This window comes from Cyprinodon tularosa, unplaced genomic scaffold (assembly GCF_016077235.1).
Source record: "Cyprinodon tularosa strain WSP-4 unplaced genomic scaffold, ASM1607723v1 ctg321, whole genome shotgun sequence".
Taxonomy (NCBI): Eukaryota; Metazoa; Chordata; class Actinopteri; order Cyprinodontiformes; family Cyprinodontidae; genus Cyprinodon; species Cyprinodon tularosa.
In genome coordinates, this window is record NW_024039032.1 from 155,690 (window position 1) to 176,555 (window position 20,866).

General features: G+C 38.4%; 1 protein-coding gene across 1 annotated transcript; it reads left to right on the plus strand.

Moving 5' to 3' along the window:
• The first annotated feature begins 229 nt into the window (after nucleotides 1-229).
• usp12b (ubiquitin specific peptidase 12b) lies at nucleotides 230-20,866 on the plus strand. The gene is made up of 10 exons (XM_038293153.1): nucleotides 230-400; nucleotides 8,846-8,926; nucleotides 9,081-9,164; nucleotides 11,593-11,722; nucleotides 13,569-13,828; nucleotides 13,933-14,009; nucleotides 14,107-14,190; nucleotides 15,076-15,273; nucleotides 17,455-17,533; nucleotides 20,736-20,866. Exons 1-10 carry the CDS (start codon nucleotides 353-355, stop codon nucleotides 20,835-20,837), a joined length of 1,143 nt encoding a protein of 380 aa, XP_038149081.1. The 5' UTR covers nucleotides 230-352; the 3' UTR covers nucleotides 20,838-20,866.

The window sequence follows — 20,866 nt, forward strand, 5'->3', positions numbered from 1 at the left end:
GGGGGGGGGGGGGGGGGGCATATTTGAATATTATTAAATATTAATTATTCACATAATGGCCCAAAGACAAGAACAAATAATACGAAACAATGCATTAAATGTCTTTAAAATGGCAGCCTAAAATAGTATGTTTTTTTTTTGTCGTTGCTTTGTTATTTCCGAGTTTTTGCCATGTTTCGTGTTATTTTGAAAGGTCACACCGGAAACACTCGCTGAAATCCCGTGCTGCTTTACTTTGACAGTCCTGATAGGGGCAGCAGGCAGGTTCGACTCGCCCTCCCGGAACTCTCTGCAGCCGCAGTGGCTCTAATCATTTTAACACAGGGGTTCGGTCCAACATGGCGGCGCACGGATGGAAATACTGATGACAGTCCGAAAGATCGCCTCGATTTGTACGATGGTAAGCAGGTCCGAGCTGGTTGTTAGGCCGGGACCGGTGGCTGTCCGGTCTGGTGAGCTCTGCTCTCATGCTGGTAGTTATCTGCCCTGCTTCTCCTGCTAGCCTGTTTGTTAGCCAACATGATGATAACACAGTGTTCCCAGAAAGTTGTTCGGGTCAGGTCAGGCTCTCCGAACCCAGAACACGGTGCTGTTTAGAGAGGGAACTGGGCCGTTAGTGTGTGTGTGAGGAGCAGAGAGCAGCTCCATCCCAGTTCTGGTTTGTTTAAACTGACCGAAGTGGTCGGCAAACGGCTAGCTTAGCCTGCTAGCCGCTGGAGTTTCTTATCTGGGATAAAGTTGCTGTGAGATATAAATGAAACTTTTTCCTTCCTGTTTTTTTTGTTTTACAGTTGCTCCTTTTCTCCAAATAGCAGAAATATAAGAGAGACAATGGAAAGAATTAGAGGATGTTCACAGTTCAAAGCAGCTGAAACTGAGTAATTCAGAAAAATTTGGTATTATTGATTCATACCTGAATGATTCAGCTAAAACGAGTTTGCTGACAGAAAGCTGATTTCAGGGAAAATAAAAACAACAAAAAATGAACAGGTGTTCTAAACCACATAGGGTGCTGAGGTCTTGTTTAAAAAGCACACACCTCAAAGACATAGACATCATCATCATCAGCATGTCAGCAATAAAAAAACTTTATTGATCTCAAATTGGAGAAAAACCCCATCCCTTTGGGGAACAGTGGGCTGCCATCCTGTTGCGCCCAGGAAGCAATCTCGTTAGGGTCTTTGCACAGGGACCCAGAGTGGCAGGCTGTGGAAGTGGGTTTCAGACTCACAACCTCAGGATTCCAACCTCTATGCCCTACCCACTAGGCCTTTTCAAATACTCTGAATTGTCACCATTTAAGGAAACTCTTAAAACATTCTAAAGGGCAGATTAGACTTCTACAACATCAAATGTCGCTTGGGTCTGGTCGCAAACCAGTTTTGCTGTTATGTTTCTGCACCATTGGTCTGGAATTTTTAGGGATGCACAGCAGTTTCCCACCAAAGCGCTAGGGGGAGCCTATTCGAGAACTCATGAGAACTTTGGCGGATGGTCAGAAAAACTTCGGCGGCACCGTCTGGAGTGTTTTATCTTCCAAAACAACAATGGTGCATCTGCAAGATATCACGGTCACGGAGATGAATCTAGAGTTGCTAGACATCGAAGAGGAACAGGTTCTGTTAATGGAGCGAACCTTCTTGATTAACCTTTCGTTGTAGTTATCCATTGTAGTTGTTCCTCGGTTTTTAAAAATGGCGTGCCCCGGCACCGGATCAAGAAGGACGACCACACAGACAGCCGGAAAGGCATACTAAGGACCAATCACAGCTGCTTTTTGTCTGCGCACTTCCACTTGAGGTCTGTGCAGGTTTGCGACCTTCAGACGTGGAGTCAGGATTTTTTTTAGGTGTGTGATGATGGTTGCAGAACTTCTGCACGGGGGCCGTGGTCACGCACAGAGACAGATTTGACTACGTCATATGCTATGCATCAGAAGCATTTTTGGATTTATGTAATATACATATTTTTGGGATTTCAAAGAATGCAGATGTTGATTTTTTATCATGGTGGAATAACAAAAGTGTAATATAAATGCGGATTTATACTCAGAAACCAGGTAGTTTCCGTGTGTGTCGCAGTTAACGCAGATCTGATGAACGTCTCCAAATTGTAGGTGACCGCAGACAGGAGGCATCTGATTGGTCAAATCTACATCCACTCTACACTATGCATATTTCCTGTTTGGTTCCTTACCGGCTTGTTTTGTTTGTATGACCGCCATTGTGGAAAACGTATCGTGAAGTTGGACCAGCTAGAAGAGCGAGGTGCGCGAGAACGCTGGGACCATTTTCCCGCCTGGGTCCGTGTCTTTTTCGCCCTCATATCCCTCTGTTTTCGCACAAACTTGCCCCCACGTTCTCACTGCCTCGGCTGTATCTAGACCCACAGCTAGTTTGTGATTGTCCCTCTTGCGTTGTTGCGTGGAATAACAGCGCAGACCACGCTTCAGTTGTGGGTGTAAATCAAAAAATATCTGCCACAAGCTTACTGCGCAACACTGCTGCGGGAGGATAACCTGCCCTTAAGCCTATACCATGATTTAATAGTGATTCCGATACTTTTTTTGACTTTGTACCCCTTTGGGTGTTTCTTTTACCATGAGAACTCCTCAGTAAAAAAGAAATTATTTGAAATAATTGTTCAAAAATGGACCCTACAATAACAGATTATAAAATACAAACGATATTACTAAATCTTTGAGCATTTTATGCATTTCACCTCTGATAAAACAACACAAATATGTTGCCTGGAAGTTAGTAATGAATTTAATTAAATGCAATATAAAATCCTAATATAAACCTGTATTTATAAAACTGCAGTGAAATTCTGGCTTAAATATGTATATAAATGTACTATTTATCAGATGATATCGTCCCAAAATTTTGAACAATTCTATTTAAACAAAATAGTGTTTTTTTTTCTTTTGTTATCTTATGCAGGCCAGTTAGTTATACGTCAGCTTGTACACCTAAATTCGTCCAATCATATATCAACGGTCATCTGTCAATCAAATTTTTCCGGCCATAGCATCTTTGTCCCCACTTTCCTCCCCTAAATAAAAATTGTATGACGAGGAGACTCATCCATGACCTCTGACACTAAACTCTCCTCCTCTTGTTTCCTCTGTACATAGCGTTCCTTGACAGTGTCGTTTCTAAGTCACCAATTTAGTGCTATTTGGTCCCAATGGAATTTCCCATTGGGAACCTACTAGCACTAAGTTGCTAACTGGTTAGCAAGATGCTTCAGAGAAACAGGCCACAACCAAACTTGCTTGCGAACCTTCTGCCACAACAATCCCGCCATCTTGATAAACGACCAATCACATTCACTTTATTCGCTCATGTAAAGTCGGGAACCACTTGGGAGAATTCGGATATGCAACCGTTGGAACAGCCGCTTCCCTACGACTTTAATTAATAAATTGTTTTTAATAGGGTTCTCGGAAGTATCGATACTGGAACGCTGTATCTGCATACAATACTAATTTGTCCTGGTATCGATTAGGGCTGGATGATTTTTTCGAAAATCAAAATTGCGATTATTTTCAACCAATATTGCGATTTAGTTGCGATAATGCTTTTCACTAAGCATAAGAATGTTGATATGTTACTCCAGGGTTTCAGTTTTTTTTCATGACCTTGAAAACCCGCTGGTCTAAAGTCCAGTGTGGCAATACTTTACTCTTTAAGTTGCACAAACAAGTTCTCATTTCTACTATAACGCAATAATCTAGGTGCTAGCTGCAACTCTGTCTGCCCTTCTGCGCGGAGGCATACCCACTTTAATCGCATTACTGTTAACTAAAGGGCTGGAATGAGAAATATAGTGTCTTACTCTTGTTAAATGTATTGAGATTAAAAATTGAGTGCCTCTGCGATTTGAAAACAGCCTTTTGATTAATTGTGATAATATTGCAAATGCAATCCATTGCCCCGCCCTAGTATCGATAATAAATACAAGGGTTGTTTGCATAATTTTTCTATAGTAAAGTTTAGATTTCTAGATTACTTGCACATTAAATAAATAATACGTCAAACCACTTTAAAATGTTACCAAATTGTGTTATATGTGGGCTATTTGTTTACATTTATTTGCACACTGTTTAACTACAATCTGATTCTGTGGGGAAAGCATGTTTAGTTAAGAGATTTAAACAAAGCAGAGTTTTTCTTGTAAAATGTTTTTTATGCCTTTAATTATTTGGTATTTCTTAATCAAATGTATTGAGTATCGAATATTTTCCAGAGTTTTATATTTACATATCATGACAACCTTTGGATTTAAAAGAGGACTTATTCAGTAAAGGGCTGCAACTAAAGATTATTTTGCAATAATCTGTTGGATTTTTTATTTTTGTTCATTCAATGAATAATCAGGTATTAAAAGGTTTTTACAGAATTTAAGTGGGTGAAACTAAAACTCTACCTCTAGAAGTTCTTGGTATGACATATTGACAGATAAAAACTTTTTTTTTTATCTTTAATGCAAAATATTTCATATTATTTCACAATCTTGATAGAATAACTGCTCTAAGTGGGTTGCTCTGTGAGCTAAAGGCATGTTTTAGAGTCTCTTTAGATTAATCGATTACTAAATAAGTTGACCATTATCTCAGTAACTAATTATGCTGATTAATCAGATTAATCTTTTCTGCTCTAAATCAGTATAACATATTCATAATTTTATAATAATATCTATACCATTTCTACAATTTTTTTAAATTTGGAAATGTTAGGACTTCCAAATTACTTACTAGGCTTCACAAATTCAACCAATAAAGCTATTGTAAGTGGATTTGATCAGGTTAGTTAGTGGTGCTATCTGCTAACTTAACCACCCGCAGATGCTCTTATCTGAAAGATGAGCTGATCTAGGTTGTCCAACTCTGGTTTTAAAGCATAGCCTGCATGCCAGAATAAACAGTTTATAGCAACAACTCAATATCCTTTTTTGAACAGGGAGAATAATTTCCAAACAACATAATTTCTATTTGTTTTAAGCAAGAAAATAGAAAAGTAGTAAAGATAACCACAGGTATTCTATGTGTGTCCTCTGTGTTAAGCTGCTGACTGCAGGCTGGCCTTTTAAGCAGATAGTATGATTAATTAACGTCCCAAAATAAGCATGTTATGCTTGTGTCACACTGTTGCAAATGGAACTAAATAAACAGCACAATATTGTCCAAAAAGAATGTCTTTTTTGATTTAAAGCACATATTAAATTAAATATTGATGTGTTGATATGTATAAGATTTTATGATTTATTAATAGATTTATAGTAAATTGTCTGTTCTTTTTCAACAGGCTGATATGAGCTCTCCACTTATTATGATAGGCGGCACTTCATTAGCTTTCCAAGTCATGGCCGCCCATGAAAAACGTCTTAAAAGGCGGATTTTTCCGTACTGTAGTTGAAGGGAACAGGTAGGAGTTTTTTTTTTTTTTTTTCAGCCCACTGTCCTGCAGTGTGCAATAAAGCATCCTTGTGAATTTCATCAGTTTAGTGCAGCTTTGAGAGTGATTTAAAAAAGATCAACAAACTTTTATCTTGGTTAATGTTTTAAAAGTAAAAGAAAGAGTCCTACCACAGGAAGGGTTCATCTGCTGTGGGTGCTTCTGTTTTTCTCACACTTGAGACGGTTTTAAACACGGCTGAGCAGCCTGTCGAAGGCCTATGGGATGTCCTTAGAGAATAACCAGTTTGCTGGTAGTGAAACGGCATTCTGTCGTCAGTAAAAGTGTTAAAACAGTTTAAGGTGTTCAGTGCACATTTTAAACATTGTGGTTTATGAACCACTTATGTCCTTAAATGTCCTTAAAGAAACCTTTAAATGTGAAGCTCTGTGGGTTTGATGCTTCTGCTCATTTTCATTTCTAACCTTTTACGTTTAGTGACTCATTGCCAATCTGTCACTTCAAACCAGCATTGACGGTGTTAATGATTAATGTCTTGGTGCGTTTTTCAGCTCATTTTTTTAACCAACCTTTTTAATCTTTTTTTTTTTCATCTTCCCCTTAAATGTCAGTTTTTTTGCTTTTGTGTATCTTGACGTTTGCGTTTTGTTGATTTCTTTTTATGGATGTTAAGGTATGGCTGGGCGATATGGTCTTAAAATAAAATCTCCATTTTGTTTTTTAATTTTTTAATTCAAAGACAATTTCTTTTACGATTTTTTTTTTTTTTATTTATATATTTTTTCCCTACTTATTATAACCTTTCAACATGCACTCGATCGCCGGTGCTCCGTTGTGCATATTTACATTAAACACAGCAGTACGTTTGAAGATAACACCGGTTAAACTTTTACCAATATAGACATGTTATACATCCTTAGAAAGCTTATGGACACCATGAGCGCCAAAGAACAGTTAATAAAGATGTAGCAGCATGTTAAATCAGAATTTTTAAAATGAAGTTTTGACTTCCTGCCTTTGAAGCATCCCTGAGGCCGTATTATAAATAAGGGTTGCGCTGATGCCATTTTTGGCCCCAATGCCATGTGTTGGGAATTGATAAGATTTTCACGATTCCGATTCCCTTATCGATTCTGTGAAATGATTCGATTAATTATCGATTCTGTTAACAATGAACTTTCGCCTGGGACATTCTATTTCTGCCTGCCTCGGTGAAAACAGAAGGCAGTGAACGCGAGCTGCCAGCCTCTGAGCCAGCCAGGCTACCCGTCTCCTCACAGTCATCTAAATCTAATGGAGGAGACATTTGTTTAATGAAAAAGCATAGCTGTACAATTTTGGAAAATAAACTCATCTCCCCCTGATTTAAATAAACAAGCATCACCTTTCTCTCGCTCCCTGAACTGCGGCGCAACTTCTAGCATGTTTAATAACCCCAGTGATATAAAACTAGCTATTTACCACCGGAGTTGTCTTCAATGCTTGTCGTAACTTTAGCTTCTGTCCAGAAGGCATCAAAAACACGGCATTCATTAAAATGTATGCCATGTTGTTTGCGCAGGTGTTTCTGCATGTTGGATATATTTCCTCCCGCGGATGTAATTGCCACTTTGCAATGATTGCAAAAGCGCCTTGTTGCCATCTTTCTCTTCCTTAAAATGAAGCCAAACTTTTGGTCGCTTTACCTGATGGGACGCCGTTTTTTCTTTTTCTTTACTAGACTTACACCTGGTCACGTCATGCTTGTTTACTGAATGTTGTATGCGTAACTTGTGTAAAAAACGTGAGATAAGTTGTGCTGCCCAGCGCTAGGCTCTGCTGCTGCCTGGAACCATTAAGAAACCATTAAGCGAGCTGCCAAACGGTGCCATGGAATTGGAACACGAAACCGGTTCTGAACAGGAACTGGCTTTCAATTCCCATCCCTGCCGATACTTGGCTGTAAAAATTGGCCGATACCATACCATACCGATACCATCCGTTTGAAATTGATGTGTGTAGAAAACTTCCACTGAACCACAAAACCAGACAGCTTCTTATCTAATACTCTGGGTGGGACTGAATGTTGCAGATCTTGTTTGAAGCCTTAATGCTCAATTCCGATTTTTTTTTTTTTTTTTGTGAAATCCAATATTTTTTTTTTTTTGCATTGCCGTTTCGATTTCCAAATAAATGCGACTTGTATGTGATCTTCTGTATGAACTGCATTCATACAACGCAAGTGTCCCGCATGCACAGTAGAGGACGCAATGATGTCACAAGCCAGCGCGTGATGTGTTTATGGAATTAAACATGGATGGTATTGCCGGAGCGTATCTAGTGATCTTTCCAAACCTTAAAAACCCAAATCTTTTCAATATAAAATCTACTCTCCGCATCCTCATTAGGGGTGTGCAAAATAATCGTGATGATGATGCATCATGATTCTAATTTTCGTGATCTACTGCATCGATTCTTGATGCCAAGAATCGATTATTAATTTAAAAAAATTAATAAATAAAATTGCACTAATGGTTGGCGAACATCAGCCAAAAACAAGTGCAATACCACTTCTAGTCCAGTAGATGTCGCTGCAAATGTGTTGACGCACGCTGCCTTGTGTCACAAGCATTTCCGGCCGTGGGGTACTGTGCCGAGTCATTCAAAAACAAAACATGGAGGAGAAAATATTGCAATGCATCGCAATAATTCAAGTATCGTGATGCATCGTGATAGAATCGAATCGTGGCCTGTGAATCGTGATTCGAATCGAATCGTGACTTCTTTGGCAATACCCACCCCTAATCCTCATCCGTCTTGGTTGTTGTTTTTCTCCTTCTGCGTAGCAAGACACAGAATAATGACTTATGTCAGGTATTAATGGCATTCAGGTCGGATGAATGTGACCTGGCTGTTCAGACACAGGTCGCATTTAAAAAGATAAAGATTCGTATCGGATTCAGAACCACGTAGCAAAGTGGCCTGGGTCGCATTGGGAAAAATCAGATCTGAGTTGTTCAGAACAAAAAGATCAGATACAAGTCGCTTAAGGGCAAATAAATTGGATTTGGGTCACTTCAGGCTGCTGTGTGAATGTAGCCTAAATGTTTTCACCATGTTCTTCGATGCAAATGAATGATAGATATAATGTTGTTGCAGGATTTAACGCGTTTTTTGCCTTTTATTGGGATCAATCTTATTTAAAATGCTCTCAAAACAGTATATTTAATCATAATTGTGTTTATTCATCCTGAAATTATTTTAAATGTGCACATAATGAAGAAATAAAATGAGTTAAAAAAAAGAGAAAACACCTGCAATGAAAGAATTGTTCTGTGGTTCCAGCATCATCCTGTCTTTGGTTGTTCCTTTGTCCTGTGATAAAAAACAAACAAAAAACAACTCAGTAAAACATTAATTCTTTGTTTGTTTCTTTTTCTCTCCAGGGCGCCAATGCCTCTGCCTTGGAAAAGGAGATCGGACCAGAACAGTTTCCTGTTAATGAACACTACTTTGGATTAGTCAATGTAAGTGTGTCTGAAGTCGGCTCACCACAAACACAGCAGGCTTTATATTAACTATCACATGTTCATGCAGCGACAGCTGTGCTTCATTTGGGTGGAATGGATGCTTATAAAACCCGTATTTTCTGTCTCCATTGTTTGTTTTCCTCTCGACTAGTTTGGAAACACCTGCTATTGTAACTCTGTGCTTCAGGCTCTATATTTCTGCCGACCGTTCAGAGAGAAGGTCCTGGCTTATAAGGTGAGTGTTGAATAGGAAACTAGGAGGGATCACCTCAAACTTGTTAGCTAGCATCTGGGAATCCTTGATGTCAGAAGGTTTAATATGGAGTCCTTAAAACAGCTGTCAAAATACCAGCAGGAGATACAGAAACTATGCAGCTGATATGCTGGACAAGAGGCGTGCTTTGCTTCAAATAAAGCTATTTTTAAAGAGGAAGGGTTTGAGGAATGAATGGGAAATTTACCACCTGTTATAAACTAGCACAGCTCTTCTGTTTGATTGTTTTTAATCAGAAATTGATGATGTGAAAGGAAAAAAAAACACAGCAGACTAAAGTAGGAGTTTAATGTGAGTTTAATCTATTTTTTATTTTATTTTGAATTATTAATAAGTGCAAATGCACATATTTGCTCTCTTAATGGTTGAGGCAGTCGATAGTTCTAGATGGCCATATCCCGAAGACGGCATGGGTTTATTTTATTTCTAAATAAAAAATTGTTGCAGCAAGAGAATCAGTCGAAATGACTTGGATTTGTAAAGTGATCTTTCGCTGACTTTAGTGTTAGCTTCCCCAGAGGATGCTAAAAACGTTATATATATTTTTTTGGCACTAGTGGCTCTTTATTCAATAGTAGGCTCACAGGAAAGGGGTATGAGAGAGACATGTGGCAAAGGACCACAGGAAGCCTTCAAACCTGGGTCGCCTGCGTCGAGGACTAGGGCCTCTGTACATAGGTCATGCACGCTAACCACTGCGCCACCTGCACGCCCAATATGAGTATTTAAAAACTACATGTAGCCCAAAGGCTGTGAGCTGGACTATAGCTGCGTTATTGATATTGTTGTGACAGGCTTATAATGTCGCCAAACATAGTGCTGCCATCCAAACTAATCAATAAGATAATGGCTGTTTCTCAATATTCGTACTTGTGCGTTCTCGTGTGCTTGTGAAACGTCATCAGCCTTAGCTCTACTACTTTTCCAATTCACAAGTACATAAGCAGACAAAGTCCGCAGATGTTGTTCTCGCTCCTCCCATAAGTTATGTTTTCTTTTCTGTTGTTCTACAAAAGTACGTTTTTAAGATCATTTGAGGGGAGAATATTATACTTTAAAGCATCACTATATGGTCCATGTACTGATTTAGTGCGTAATAAAAAAAAAAATAATATTCCGATGTTGAGAAGACCATGGCAACCAGCGGAGCTCCGAGACTAACCTCAGCCAGGGCTAATGTTAGCCCGTCTGCGGCAGCCCTCTCTCAGCATAGCCGTGTGTGAAGCAACGCTGGCTCTGATGGCGATTTTTTTTTTTTTTCTTTTTTTTTTTTATTTATTTATTTATTTTTGTTGTTTTTTGGCAAAATGGTCATGTTTATCTGACTGTGTTAATTATCATTTCCCCACTAAATGAAAAAAAAGACTTTATTATTATCTAGATACTATTAATAACAGGAGGTGAAATGCAGCTCCAGACGAGCTGAGCGTGTGGTGACGTCATGAGTACGCTTCTGTTCCAATTGAGCCATATTTATTCTGCGTTCCCCCGATCATCCAAAGTCCATACTTTCTTGTGTTCTTATATAGACCATAATTGGCAAGGCCACAAGTCCGTACTCACGTTCTTGTGAATTGAGAAGCGGCGATTGTATCAGGATAAAACTGGTAATTTTAGCCCTAGTAAAAGATAATTTACACGTCTGCATTATTGCCACCTCCTGGCCTGGAGTGTGAAAGCGTAGATCTAGACGGCTGAAGGAGAGGAGATGGGATGCTGGTCAGCAGTTTGGTTCCTGACCTGATTTTGGATTCAGCATGAAGGCATCAGGCTTTAGATTATTCAAACCAACCATAAGCCGTTTATACGGGGTAAACCAACCTAATTAACAGAATATATATTAAAGCAATATTTAACATTAAACAATTTTCTCATAGTCTACCTAGAAAAAGGGTTTGTTTAAGTTGAAAATTAGTCTCTGCTGAGTCAAGATTAAGCTGGTTTAGACAGTGATTAAAAGCATTAAATTAGAAAAAATGTTTTATAAAGTGTATTGAGTAAACATCTGTCCACATAACTGTATGTTAAGTGATCAATAATTGTATTCTGATCATTTTAATGTGGAAAAGGCCATTTGATATATAGAAATATGAGATGAAACAATAATTTTAAAGAACAGAAAACACTGACAGTAACATTCCTGCAGCTGGGATGTTAGAAAAGGGTCAAATTGTTCAGCATTTAAATATTCATTATTAAAGTTTTTTTTTTCATTCATAAGTGGAAAATGGAGAGGGCTCTAAGTGCATTAATGATGCTTTAAACCTGACAAGCCTCGCTGAGGTACAAATTACCTAAAAACAAGAAACACAGAAGCTATCCTGAAGAACAGAGTTCTCGTTTGTTAAAACCATAATTGTAGGATGTTAACTCCTGCTGATGGTTTCAGGTGCAGCCTCGGCGGAAGGAGTCCCTCCTCACCTGCCTGGCGGACCTCTTCAACAGCATCGCCACCCAGAAGAAGAAAGTCGGCGTCATCCCTCCCAAGAAATTTATTTCCCGGCTAAGGAAGGAAAACGGTAGGGGGGCAGGAGATGGAGAATAATTATTTCCTTTCATTTTGAGTTGAATATTTATGTAGCAGATCTGCAATGTTCAGCTGATGTCGGAGTGCTGGGCTTCCTGTAGTCTCAGTGGGAGGCATTTAGCACAGCACCAAGTCTTTAGAACAAAGATATGAAGTCATTGAAAGAAACTTCCTTTCATGGCAGAGGAGTTCATGGAAGCAAACAGCTTAGAAAGGATGGAGATGAGGAGACGGATATCAGCTGAGAAGTTAATCCCCCAGCTGAGGAAGTAATATTGTCCGTTTAATTATGGAGAAGGAGGCAAATGAAAGGAATGAGACGCTTTGCCAATAACCCACGGATGTCATCAGTCTGTCTCCTAAACCTCATTTTGGATTAAAGTTCTTTAAGCTCTTACTAACAATTCTGTAAAAGCAGATAAAAATCAGATTGATTGATTGACTTTATTGATCTCACAGTGGAGAAATTCACTTGGCAGTCCAGGTCAATGGTCAAAAAGAAGGTGCAAAAGGAGGAATATATATATATATATATATATATATATATATATATATATATATATATATATATATATATATATATATATATATATATATATATATACATATATATATATATATATATATACATATACACACACTACCGTTCAAAAGTTCGGGGTCACATTGAAATGTCCTTATTTTTGAAGGAAAAGCACTGTACTTTTCAATGAAGATAGCTTTAAACTAGTCTTAACTTTAAAGAAATACACTCTATACATTGCTAATGTGGTAAATGACTATTCTAGGGGCAAATGTCTGGTTTTTGGTGCAATATCTACATAGTTGTATAGAGGTCCATTTCCAGCAACTATCACTCCAGTGTTCTAATGGTACAATGTTTTTGCTCATTGGCTTAGAAGGCTAATTGATGATTAGAAAACCCTTGTGCAATCATGATCCCACATCTGAAAACAGTTTAGCTCGTTACAGAAGCTACAAAACTGACCTTCCTTTGAGCAGATTGAGTTTACGGAGCATCACATTTGTAGGGTCAATTAAACGCTCAAAATGGCCAGAAAAAGAGAACTTTAATCTGAAACTCGACAGTCTATTCTTGTTCTTAGAAATGAAGGCTATTCCATGCAAAAAATTGCTAAGAAATTGAAGATTTCCTACAACAGTGTGTACTACTCCCTTCAGAGGACAGCACAAACAGGCTCTAACCAGAGTAGAAAAAGAAGTGGGAAGCCGCGTTGTACAACTGAGCAAGAAGATAAGTACATTAGATTATCTAGTTTGAGAAACAGAAGCCTCACAGGTCCCCAACTGGCATCTTCATTAAATAGTACCCGCAGTAGCCTCTTTGTGCTGTCCTTTGAAGGGAGTAGTTCACACCGTTATAGGAAATGTTAAATTTTTTTAGCAATTTCTTGCATGGAATAGCCTTCATTTCTAAGATTTCTAGTACAGACCAAAAGTTTGGACACACCTTATTCAAAGCGTTTCTTAAATTTAATGACAGTGAAAATTGTAGATTCACACTGAAGGCATCAAAGTTGTGAATTAACACATGACATATTTTCGGTTGTTTCACACTTTTTTGTTAAGTATACAATTCCACGTGTTAATTCATAGTTTTGATGCCTTCAGTTTATATATATATATATATATATATATATATATATATATATATATATATATATATATATATATATATATATATATATATATATAAACAATGGTGAAGTCTCTTGTTTAACAGTATTATTGCACAGCGTATTTAAGGGTGATTGGACATTTGTTATTGCACAAGTTATTGCAGATATAGATGTGGTGTTCACATCTCTCCCTCTCAGAGTTGTTCGACAACTACATGCAGCAGGACGCCCACGAGTTCCTCAACTACCTCCTCAACACTATCGCAGACCTCCTCCAGGAGGAGAAGGGCCAGGAGCGCCAGCAGAACGGAAAACTGGTGCAGAACGGGAGCGGAGGAGGAACAGGAGGAGGAGAGGGAGGAGAAAGCGAGGGTGGAAAGGAGACGCAGCAGACTTGGGTCCACGAGATCTTCCAGGGAACGCTGACCAACGAGACGCGCTGCCTCAACTGCGAAGCCGTGAGTGGCGCCACTTCTTCGCATAAAGAATTCCACGTTGTACAAAGGAGGACGAACGTTTGACCAAAGTCGCCCGTCCTCTGCTTCCCCACAATATGTTGCAGGTGAGCAGTAAAGACGAAGACTTCCTGGATCTATCGGTGGACGTGGAGCAGAACACTTCAATCACGCACTGTCTCAGGTTATCTTGCTTTTTATCCACTAAACCTGACCAAAACCGATTAATCCTGCAACAAAACTTAATTTAAAATGTATATTTCTGTGTTTGAACTCAACAGGGGCTTCAGCAACACAGAGACGTTATGCAGCGAGTATAAATACTACTGTGAGCAATGCCGCAGCAAGCAGGAAGCCCAGAAAAGGTAGGTGACATCATCATTTTTGTTTCTCACATTCATACATGGACAAATGCATCTAGTGGCATTTTTTCTTTTGGATCTGAGTAAAACCTCAATCTTATTTTAGATAAAGAGAAGTTTTGTCCTATATTGACTTCTTGTTTTATACCTGCAGCTTAATAATGATAAAAAAATGTAAAACCTAAAGTAATAAATGCAGCATAATCTCACGTTTATAAAAAGAAGGATGTCATGTGATCTTTCTGAGCTCCTGCAGAGCTGCTGTTTCTCTCTAGTCTGTAGCACGAGCCCATTCTGCAGAGAACATATGTGTTTATACTTTGTTCCATTAGAGATCACCACTGCAACCACATCTTAGCATCACCATAGCAGCAGGTCAGGCCCTTCCTGTTACATTCTGAGAACTTATTCGCCTGTCGGACGCAGTTTTATCTGAGCTGCTCCACTGACTTCCCTTTATGAGACATTTTTAGCTTTCTGCGGTTTACAAACTGTTTAGTTCATCTTCTGAAATGCTCCTGCATGTATTTTTTTACCTGAGAACCTGCTAAGTGCACCAAGTGACGTCCATTATTATCGGCAGAGACTGCACTTTGCATGAGAGGAAGAGTATTTGTGGCGCAGCTGAATAAATGGGCGGGGTGGGGCTGCTTACCTCTGGTTGTTCTGGAACTGTGATGCTTCGTAATGGTTGGTTCTGAAAGGTTTAGCCTTGAGTAGATCAGAGGTTTTAGGTTCTTCTTTATGCTTTTATTCAAAACACATTTGTCTGCCTTTTTCTCTTTTTTTGTCCTTGTTTTTTTTAATAAAGCATGCAAAATCACAAGTACTTAGACAGCAGGAATGTGTCATTGTTTTTGTTTTATATATTGCTTCCCTTTTCCCCAGGATGAGGGTAAAAAAGCTGCCGATGATCCTCGCCCTCCACCTGAAGAGATTCAAGTACATGGACCAGCTGCACCGCTACACCAAGCTGTCCTATCGGGTCGTCTTCCCTCTGGAGCTTCGGCTTTTCAATACGTCTGGGGACGCCACCAACCCCGACCGGATGTATGACCTGGTCGCCGTGGTGGTACACTGTGGCAGGTGGGCTTTAGATCAGGAGCACTAAGTTGCTAACTGGTTAGAAAGATGCTTCCGACAAACCGGCCACAACCAAACTTGCTTGCGAACCTTCCGCCACAGCAATCCCGCCCTCTTGATAAACGACCAATCACATTCACTTTATTCACTCTTGTAAAGTTGGGCACCACTCGGGAGAATTCGGAAATGCAACCGTTGGAACAGCAATTTCCCTACAACTTTCATTCCCCTCCCACTCTTTTTAAGGTGGAATTAAGTATTGGAGTACTATATTTGCTTCCTGCTAGAATCTGATGAGGCTATCAGCCATATCTTGCAACTGGAAAGCTTTAAATCTTTGACGCATCAGTTGACAAGTCCCATATCTAGGGCCCTATAAAATCCGTTTTAATTTTTGAAAATTCAGTTTTTTCCGTTGTAATTTTTGCGAATTCAGTTTTTTTACCCTTTACTGTCATTTCAGTCGTAAAAAATGTTGTGCTTTTAATGTTAATGATTAAAATGTACACAAATAAAATAGGAATGATCTTCAATTTATTGAGGTAAAAAAAACCATTTACTCAGTACTTTTACTGCATGATGCAACATAACAATGCACTCTAAGTACTAACAACATATTAAGGGTTATGAACCAATGGTTATAAATAAAAGTCTCCATTAGCTTTTTCAAGTAAAAAAATAAAATAGGACCTCTCAATTTCAGAATTATAAAGTATTTCATAAAGAATCAGATTTTCCATACAGTACATAAGTACATAAAAGCAACGCAAAATACAGCAAGTATGTAAGCATTTCTCAACTTTTTTGTCGAAAGCGGAGCTGTGGAGAGCCGCTTCGCCGTTTTTTCAATGTTTTGATGGGGAGCGGAAATGACGGAGCGGGAGGGGTCGTGTCGCCCAGATTTGCATCCCCTGGTGTGCATTTCCCCTCTATATTATTTCTCCCAAACAAAAACAGAATTTCATGTCAAATGTAGAAATTCCGCGTTAATTTGACAATTCCGCAATTCCGTCCGCGATTCCGTGATCGCGGAAATTATAGGGCCCTACATATCACTCTATAACCCAAAATATGTGTTTCTTTTTAGTTATTTAAAACCACACTAAACTAGGGATGCACGATATAATTGGCCCCCTATCGGTATCGGCCTTAAAACTGAATATCGGACATCGGCCACCCCACCGATATTTGACCCGATATTGGATCAGCTTCTGAGTTTCTAAAGTCTAAAAAAAAAAATGTACTTCTTCTCTTCTTCCTCAAAAACTTCTTTTTTACAGACTTAAAAACTTCTAAAGACGAGGGAAAAAATATTGACACATTAAAATATCACAATATCTTCATATGCTGATATATTGCCATTTAAAAACACCATATCAATCTCTTTTACTAATGAAATATTGCCATATGTCATCATTATGCTACGAAATCCCCCGAAAATTCCCGAAATGTTGCCATATTTTAATATGTTGATATATTGACGCGGTATCGATCTATTTTACTGACAAAATCTCACAAGAATTTGCAAAATATCACGAGACTTTGTAACAGAACGATGAAATTTCACGAGATTTAGAAAGTAAAATAGATCGATACCGCGTTTTTAAAAATCAATTTGATATCAGCATATGAAAATATATTTGAGTATATTATTTTTCAAAGTGTCAGAAATGGATAATAAAACTGCTATTTTCAATGACTACTTATTTTGTCCTGCTTTAACATCGGTATCGGTTATCGGCTACATGAGTTTTAAAATATCGGATATCGGCCAAAATCCCAATATCCTGCATCCCTACACTAAACTCTTCAGTGCCAAGACAGAAACCTTAATCACTTGTTTGGCAACCATAAAGTGCTACTATATAAGTGGACGTGTGGGTTTAAAATGACCTTATACAATAGGAGCAGAAACCGTTTGGTTAGACGAGGAAAGTACTCTCAAATATACACACAAGATTTTGATAAAAAACGAAATTATGATTTTTATAATAAGATATCATACAATTTTTTGCCATATCGCCCACCCCTATCCCATAAATTTGTTGTCATAATTGCAGCTGGGGATGTCGTTTCATTTCTCTCTTAACTTGTTTTCCATCAGAAAGAAACGAACTGCGTATTAAATCTGTTTGACGGATGTTTTTCACACGCCGTCTGTCTTCCTCTTTCCCTGCTCTGCAGCGGTCCCAACCGTGGACACTACATCACTATCGTCAAGAGCCACGGCTTCTGGCTGCTGTTTGATGACGACATTGTGGAGGTAAGAGAGACGCCCCCTGCTGTTCAAACTCTAAACCAGCCTACCAAATGCCAGAGTTTGATCAGATGCTCTGTTATTTTTAAATCTGTAATTCTTTAAATAAACGATACAAAATAATAAACATTTTTTTTTGTAGAAGAGGAAGTCTTTCATTATCTGATATTTTGTGGCATTTAGAAATGCGGCACTATATAAAGTAAAAAAAAAAAATACGTGGTTTAAAAATGTTTAAGAAGAATAATAAAGAGCAAAAACCGATATTGAAAAAAAACAACGTGACAAGTGAAAAACATCATAGACTAGGTGTTTTGCTCTAATGAATAACATGTAATAAAATACAATCAATATTTGGTTACATGTTCACCAAATCAGTGGTGGATATAATCTCCAATAGATTATAACAGATTATAAAATGAATCAATGACTAACAGGCCAGTAAAAACTAAAGGCACACATGGCAAAGCAGCTGTTAAAGCTAAGTTTCTTTTCCTGTGTGTAATGACTGAAGTTATCATGATGGTCATAAGATTAAGAGGCCAAACAGATTCACTGCATACAGGAGGAAATATTAGACGAATTAATGGCCGGTGGCGTTTTACTTGCTTTCCTGCTCTGTGCTTTTACTTTGTAATGAAATCATCAGTGATGATGCTACAGAGAGTTTCCTGGTCAGGGTGAACTTGATTTGGCTCGTTGTAGATTGGAGAAAAAAATAGGATCTTGATTTTTTTCTTTTTTTTTTTTTTTTCTTTTTTGTCCATCTTAGAGGCATATTTGTTTTATTGAAACAAATCCTTTTTTTATTTATTTTAATGTCATTATAGGGACTAGAATTACTTTAACTCCTTTCAGCCAGCCATTTTTTCCTAATGTAAACTGCCTTGGAAAAATATTTATTCCCCTCAATATTTTGTCATATTATCAACACTGTTTTAATTGGTGTTTTCTCTGATAAGCCAGTATAGATTTGATCACCACTGGAATGGAAATGTTTAGGTAACGGTGTTTTAAAGTAATGGTGGGATTGGTTTTTATTAAGGCTGGGTTAAACTAACCTGACAACAGCCTTACTGGGCCTTATCAAAACTCCTTGCATATGATTGGATAAGCCACTTGTCTGTCATCTTTATCGACGTGCTATTTCAACCACTCACACCGAAGCTAACCCGTGACGCTGTGAGAGGAGGAGCCATTTGGTAGATCAAGCTCTTGCCAAATCCGGTCGGGAGAAGGGCGAAAACATCGTTTCCACCAACAAAAGCCTTCAAAGCCGTTCTCTGATGTTCTTTTAATTAAACAATATCAGATAGATTGGACAACACAGAAGAAATAGCAGCATCAATGCTAACGCTTGCTTCCTCGATGCGAGCCGCCATTGTTGTTGGAATCTCTCGGTCGCTTCTCCACTCCAGGACACACCCACCCTGCGTCCTGATTGGATACACCATAAATTTGGTTGGGGAAATCACTTTTTAATGAGCGGGTTCCCAGATGTATCTGAGTGGAGCTAGGCGGAGCGAGACATGCATCTGGCTGTTGTCAGGTTAGGGTTAAACAGGGTTGACTTTCAATACATGTCAGTGTTTTTTAATTGATTAACTATTGTTTTAAACCACATATTATTTTTCTTACTGTGAATTTAGGCAGCACTCTCTCTTTATCACTTTAAATAGGTTTATTGCTGCAGTTAAAGCTGAAATATGCATTCCAACATGTAATTTTCTTTAATCTTTTAATAAAAATGTGTGAACCTCAAATAATTAGACCTAATCTTTTAGTTTTTTCTGATACCAATTTAATTTGATTTTCCAGGCCAGATAACAGAACCAACCTTCTGAGGTTTAATCAACTTAATTTTAAATAAAATGAGTTGTTTTCAGTGTAAAGCTCTTTATTTCTCAGAGTCTGATGTTTAGCAATGATCTCTTAAGTCTTGGTTAACTAATGGCCTTAATATAAACCCACAATCTGGACTTCAGGTTAACCTTTGAACATTTGGATGTGATGCTGTGGGTCCGGTCAAGCAGAAAATGTTTGAATCTAGTTTTCTTTAGTGTTCTGGTTCCAGGAAATAATATTAAAAAAAAAAGATGAATTAAGGAAATAAACACTGCAGAAAATACAAATCTAAGTAAGTTTCTTTCTTGAACTGAGCTGGTAGGTGAGACGTTTTGCCAATAGAATAAGACAATTTACATTTATAGTAATATAAACAACTGCAGTCTCTTATTTTAAGGGCATGTTATCTGATTATCTTATTTTTAAGGGTAAAAATGCTAATTTCAATGGCAAATCCTCCTATTTATTCTACTCAAATGAAGGGTAAATGCACTTTTAAAGCAATGTTGACTCATTTTTAGATTGTTTTTGCAGCGGTAGGAGCTGAAGTGCATCGGTTTGCTGTTTGGTTTGAGGTGAACAGTTTCTGGTCTTAATGAATGACAGCAGGGACTGTGAAATCCTTCTCATTTAAGCTGCAGATTCAGTTCAGTGCTTCACTTGATCCGTTTTCTTTCAAACACTTTCCTCTCAGAATATCACAGACGTTCTCCTCAGGGACTGAAACCCACCATCAGGCATCGGCGGTATTTTTCCACTACACAGAAGGAGGCCCACTCAGACATCTGGTCTGGAAGATTCTGCTGAACTTGCACAACAGAAATCCTACTTCTCATTTTAATGCTTTGGGAAGATTTACTCGTCTCTTTTGCCTTTTTTTTCTTTTAAATCTGGCACGAGGTTTTAAAATAAGCTTGGGCGTTTCCACCTGGAACCGAAACTTTTCTTAAATTTCCAAATTTTTTAATCTACTACTCTTTCATGCAGCGCAGAAGCATCATTTAGATCTATAGTGTAAAAGATAAACAGACCTAAAGAACAGATATTCATCAGTCTGCCACGTTTTACCTCCTAACAAATACGTGGAGCTCTAGTTTGATGTTTTAGTTTCTTAATTTGATGTTAAAGCTCATAATCGGCCAAGAATTTGCAGAAAACCAGATGATGTTTGAGTCTAAGGAGCTGTGAGTAGATTAATTGTTCTCTAGTGATATGAGTCACAGATTGGGGGTGAATTAGTCCATTAGTGCTTTGGACAAATATGCCATAAAATCCAGCTGCAGTTTGTTTAATCGGGACATGATGTACCATTCAAAGCCCCGATCGTGTCCCAGTCCAAAACCTCTGCTTTCTCCTCTTTCAGAAAATCGACGCACAGGCGATAGAGGAGTTCTACGGCCTGACGTCCGACATCTCCAAGAACTCTGAGTCGGGTTACATCCTGTTCTACCAGTCCAGAGACTGAAAAGAAAAAAAAAAAAATAAAAATCCCCC

Excerpts from the sequence above, each read along its gene's own strand:
- usp12b (XM_038293153.1), top strand. The coding sequence starts at position 353 with ATGGAAATACTGATGACAGTCCGAAAGATCGCCTCGATTTGTACGATG. Across the intron at positions 11,723-13,568 it reads CCGGCTAAGGAAGGAAAACG|AGTTGTTCGACAACTACATG; the intron begins GTAGGGGGGCAG and ends TCTCCCTCTCAG. Across the intron at positions 17,534-20,735 it reads TTGATGACGACATTGTGGAG|AAAATCGACGCACAGGCGAT; the intron begins GTAAGAGAGACG and ends CTCCTCTTTCAG.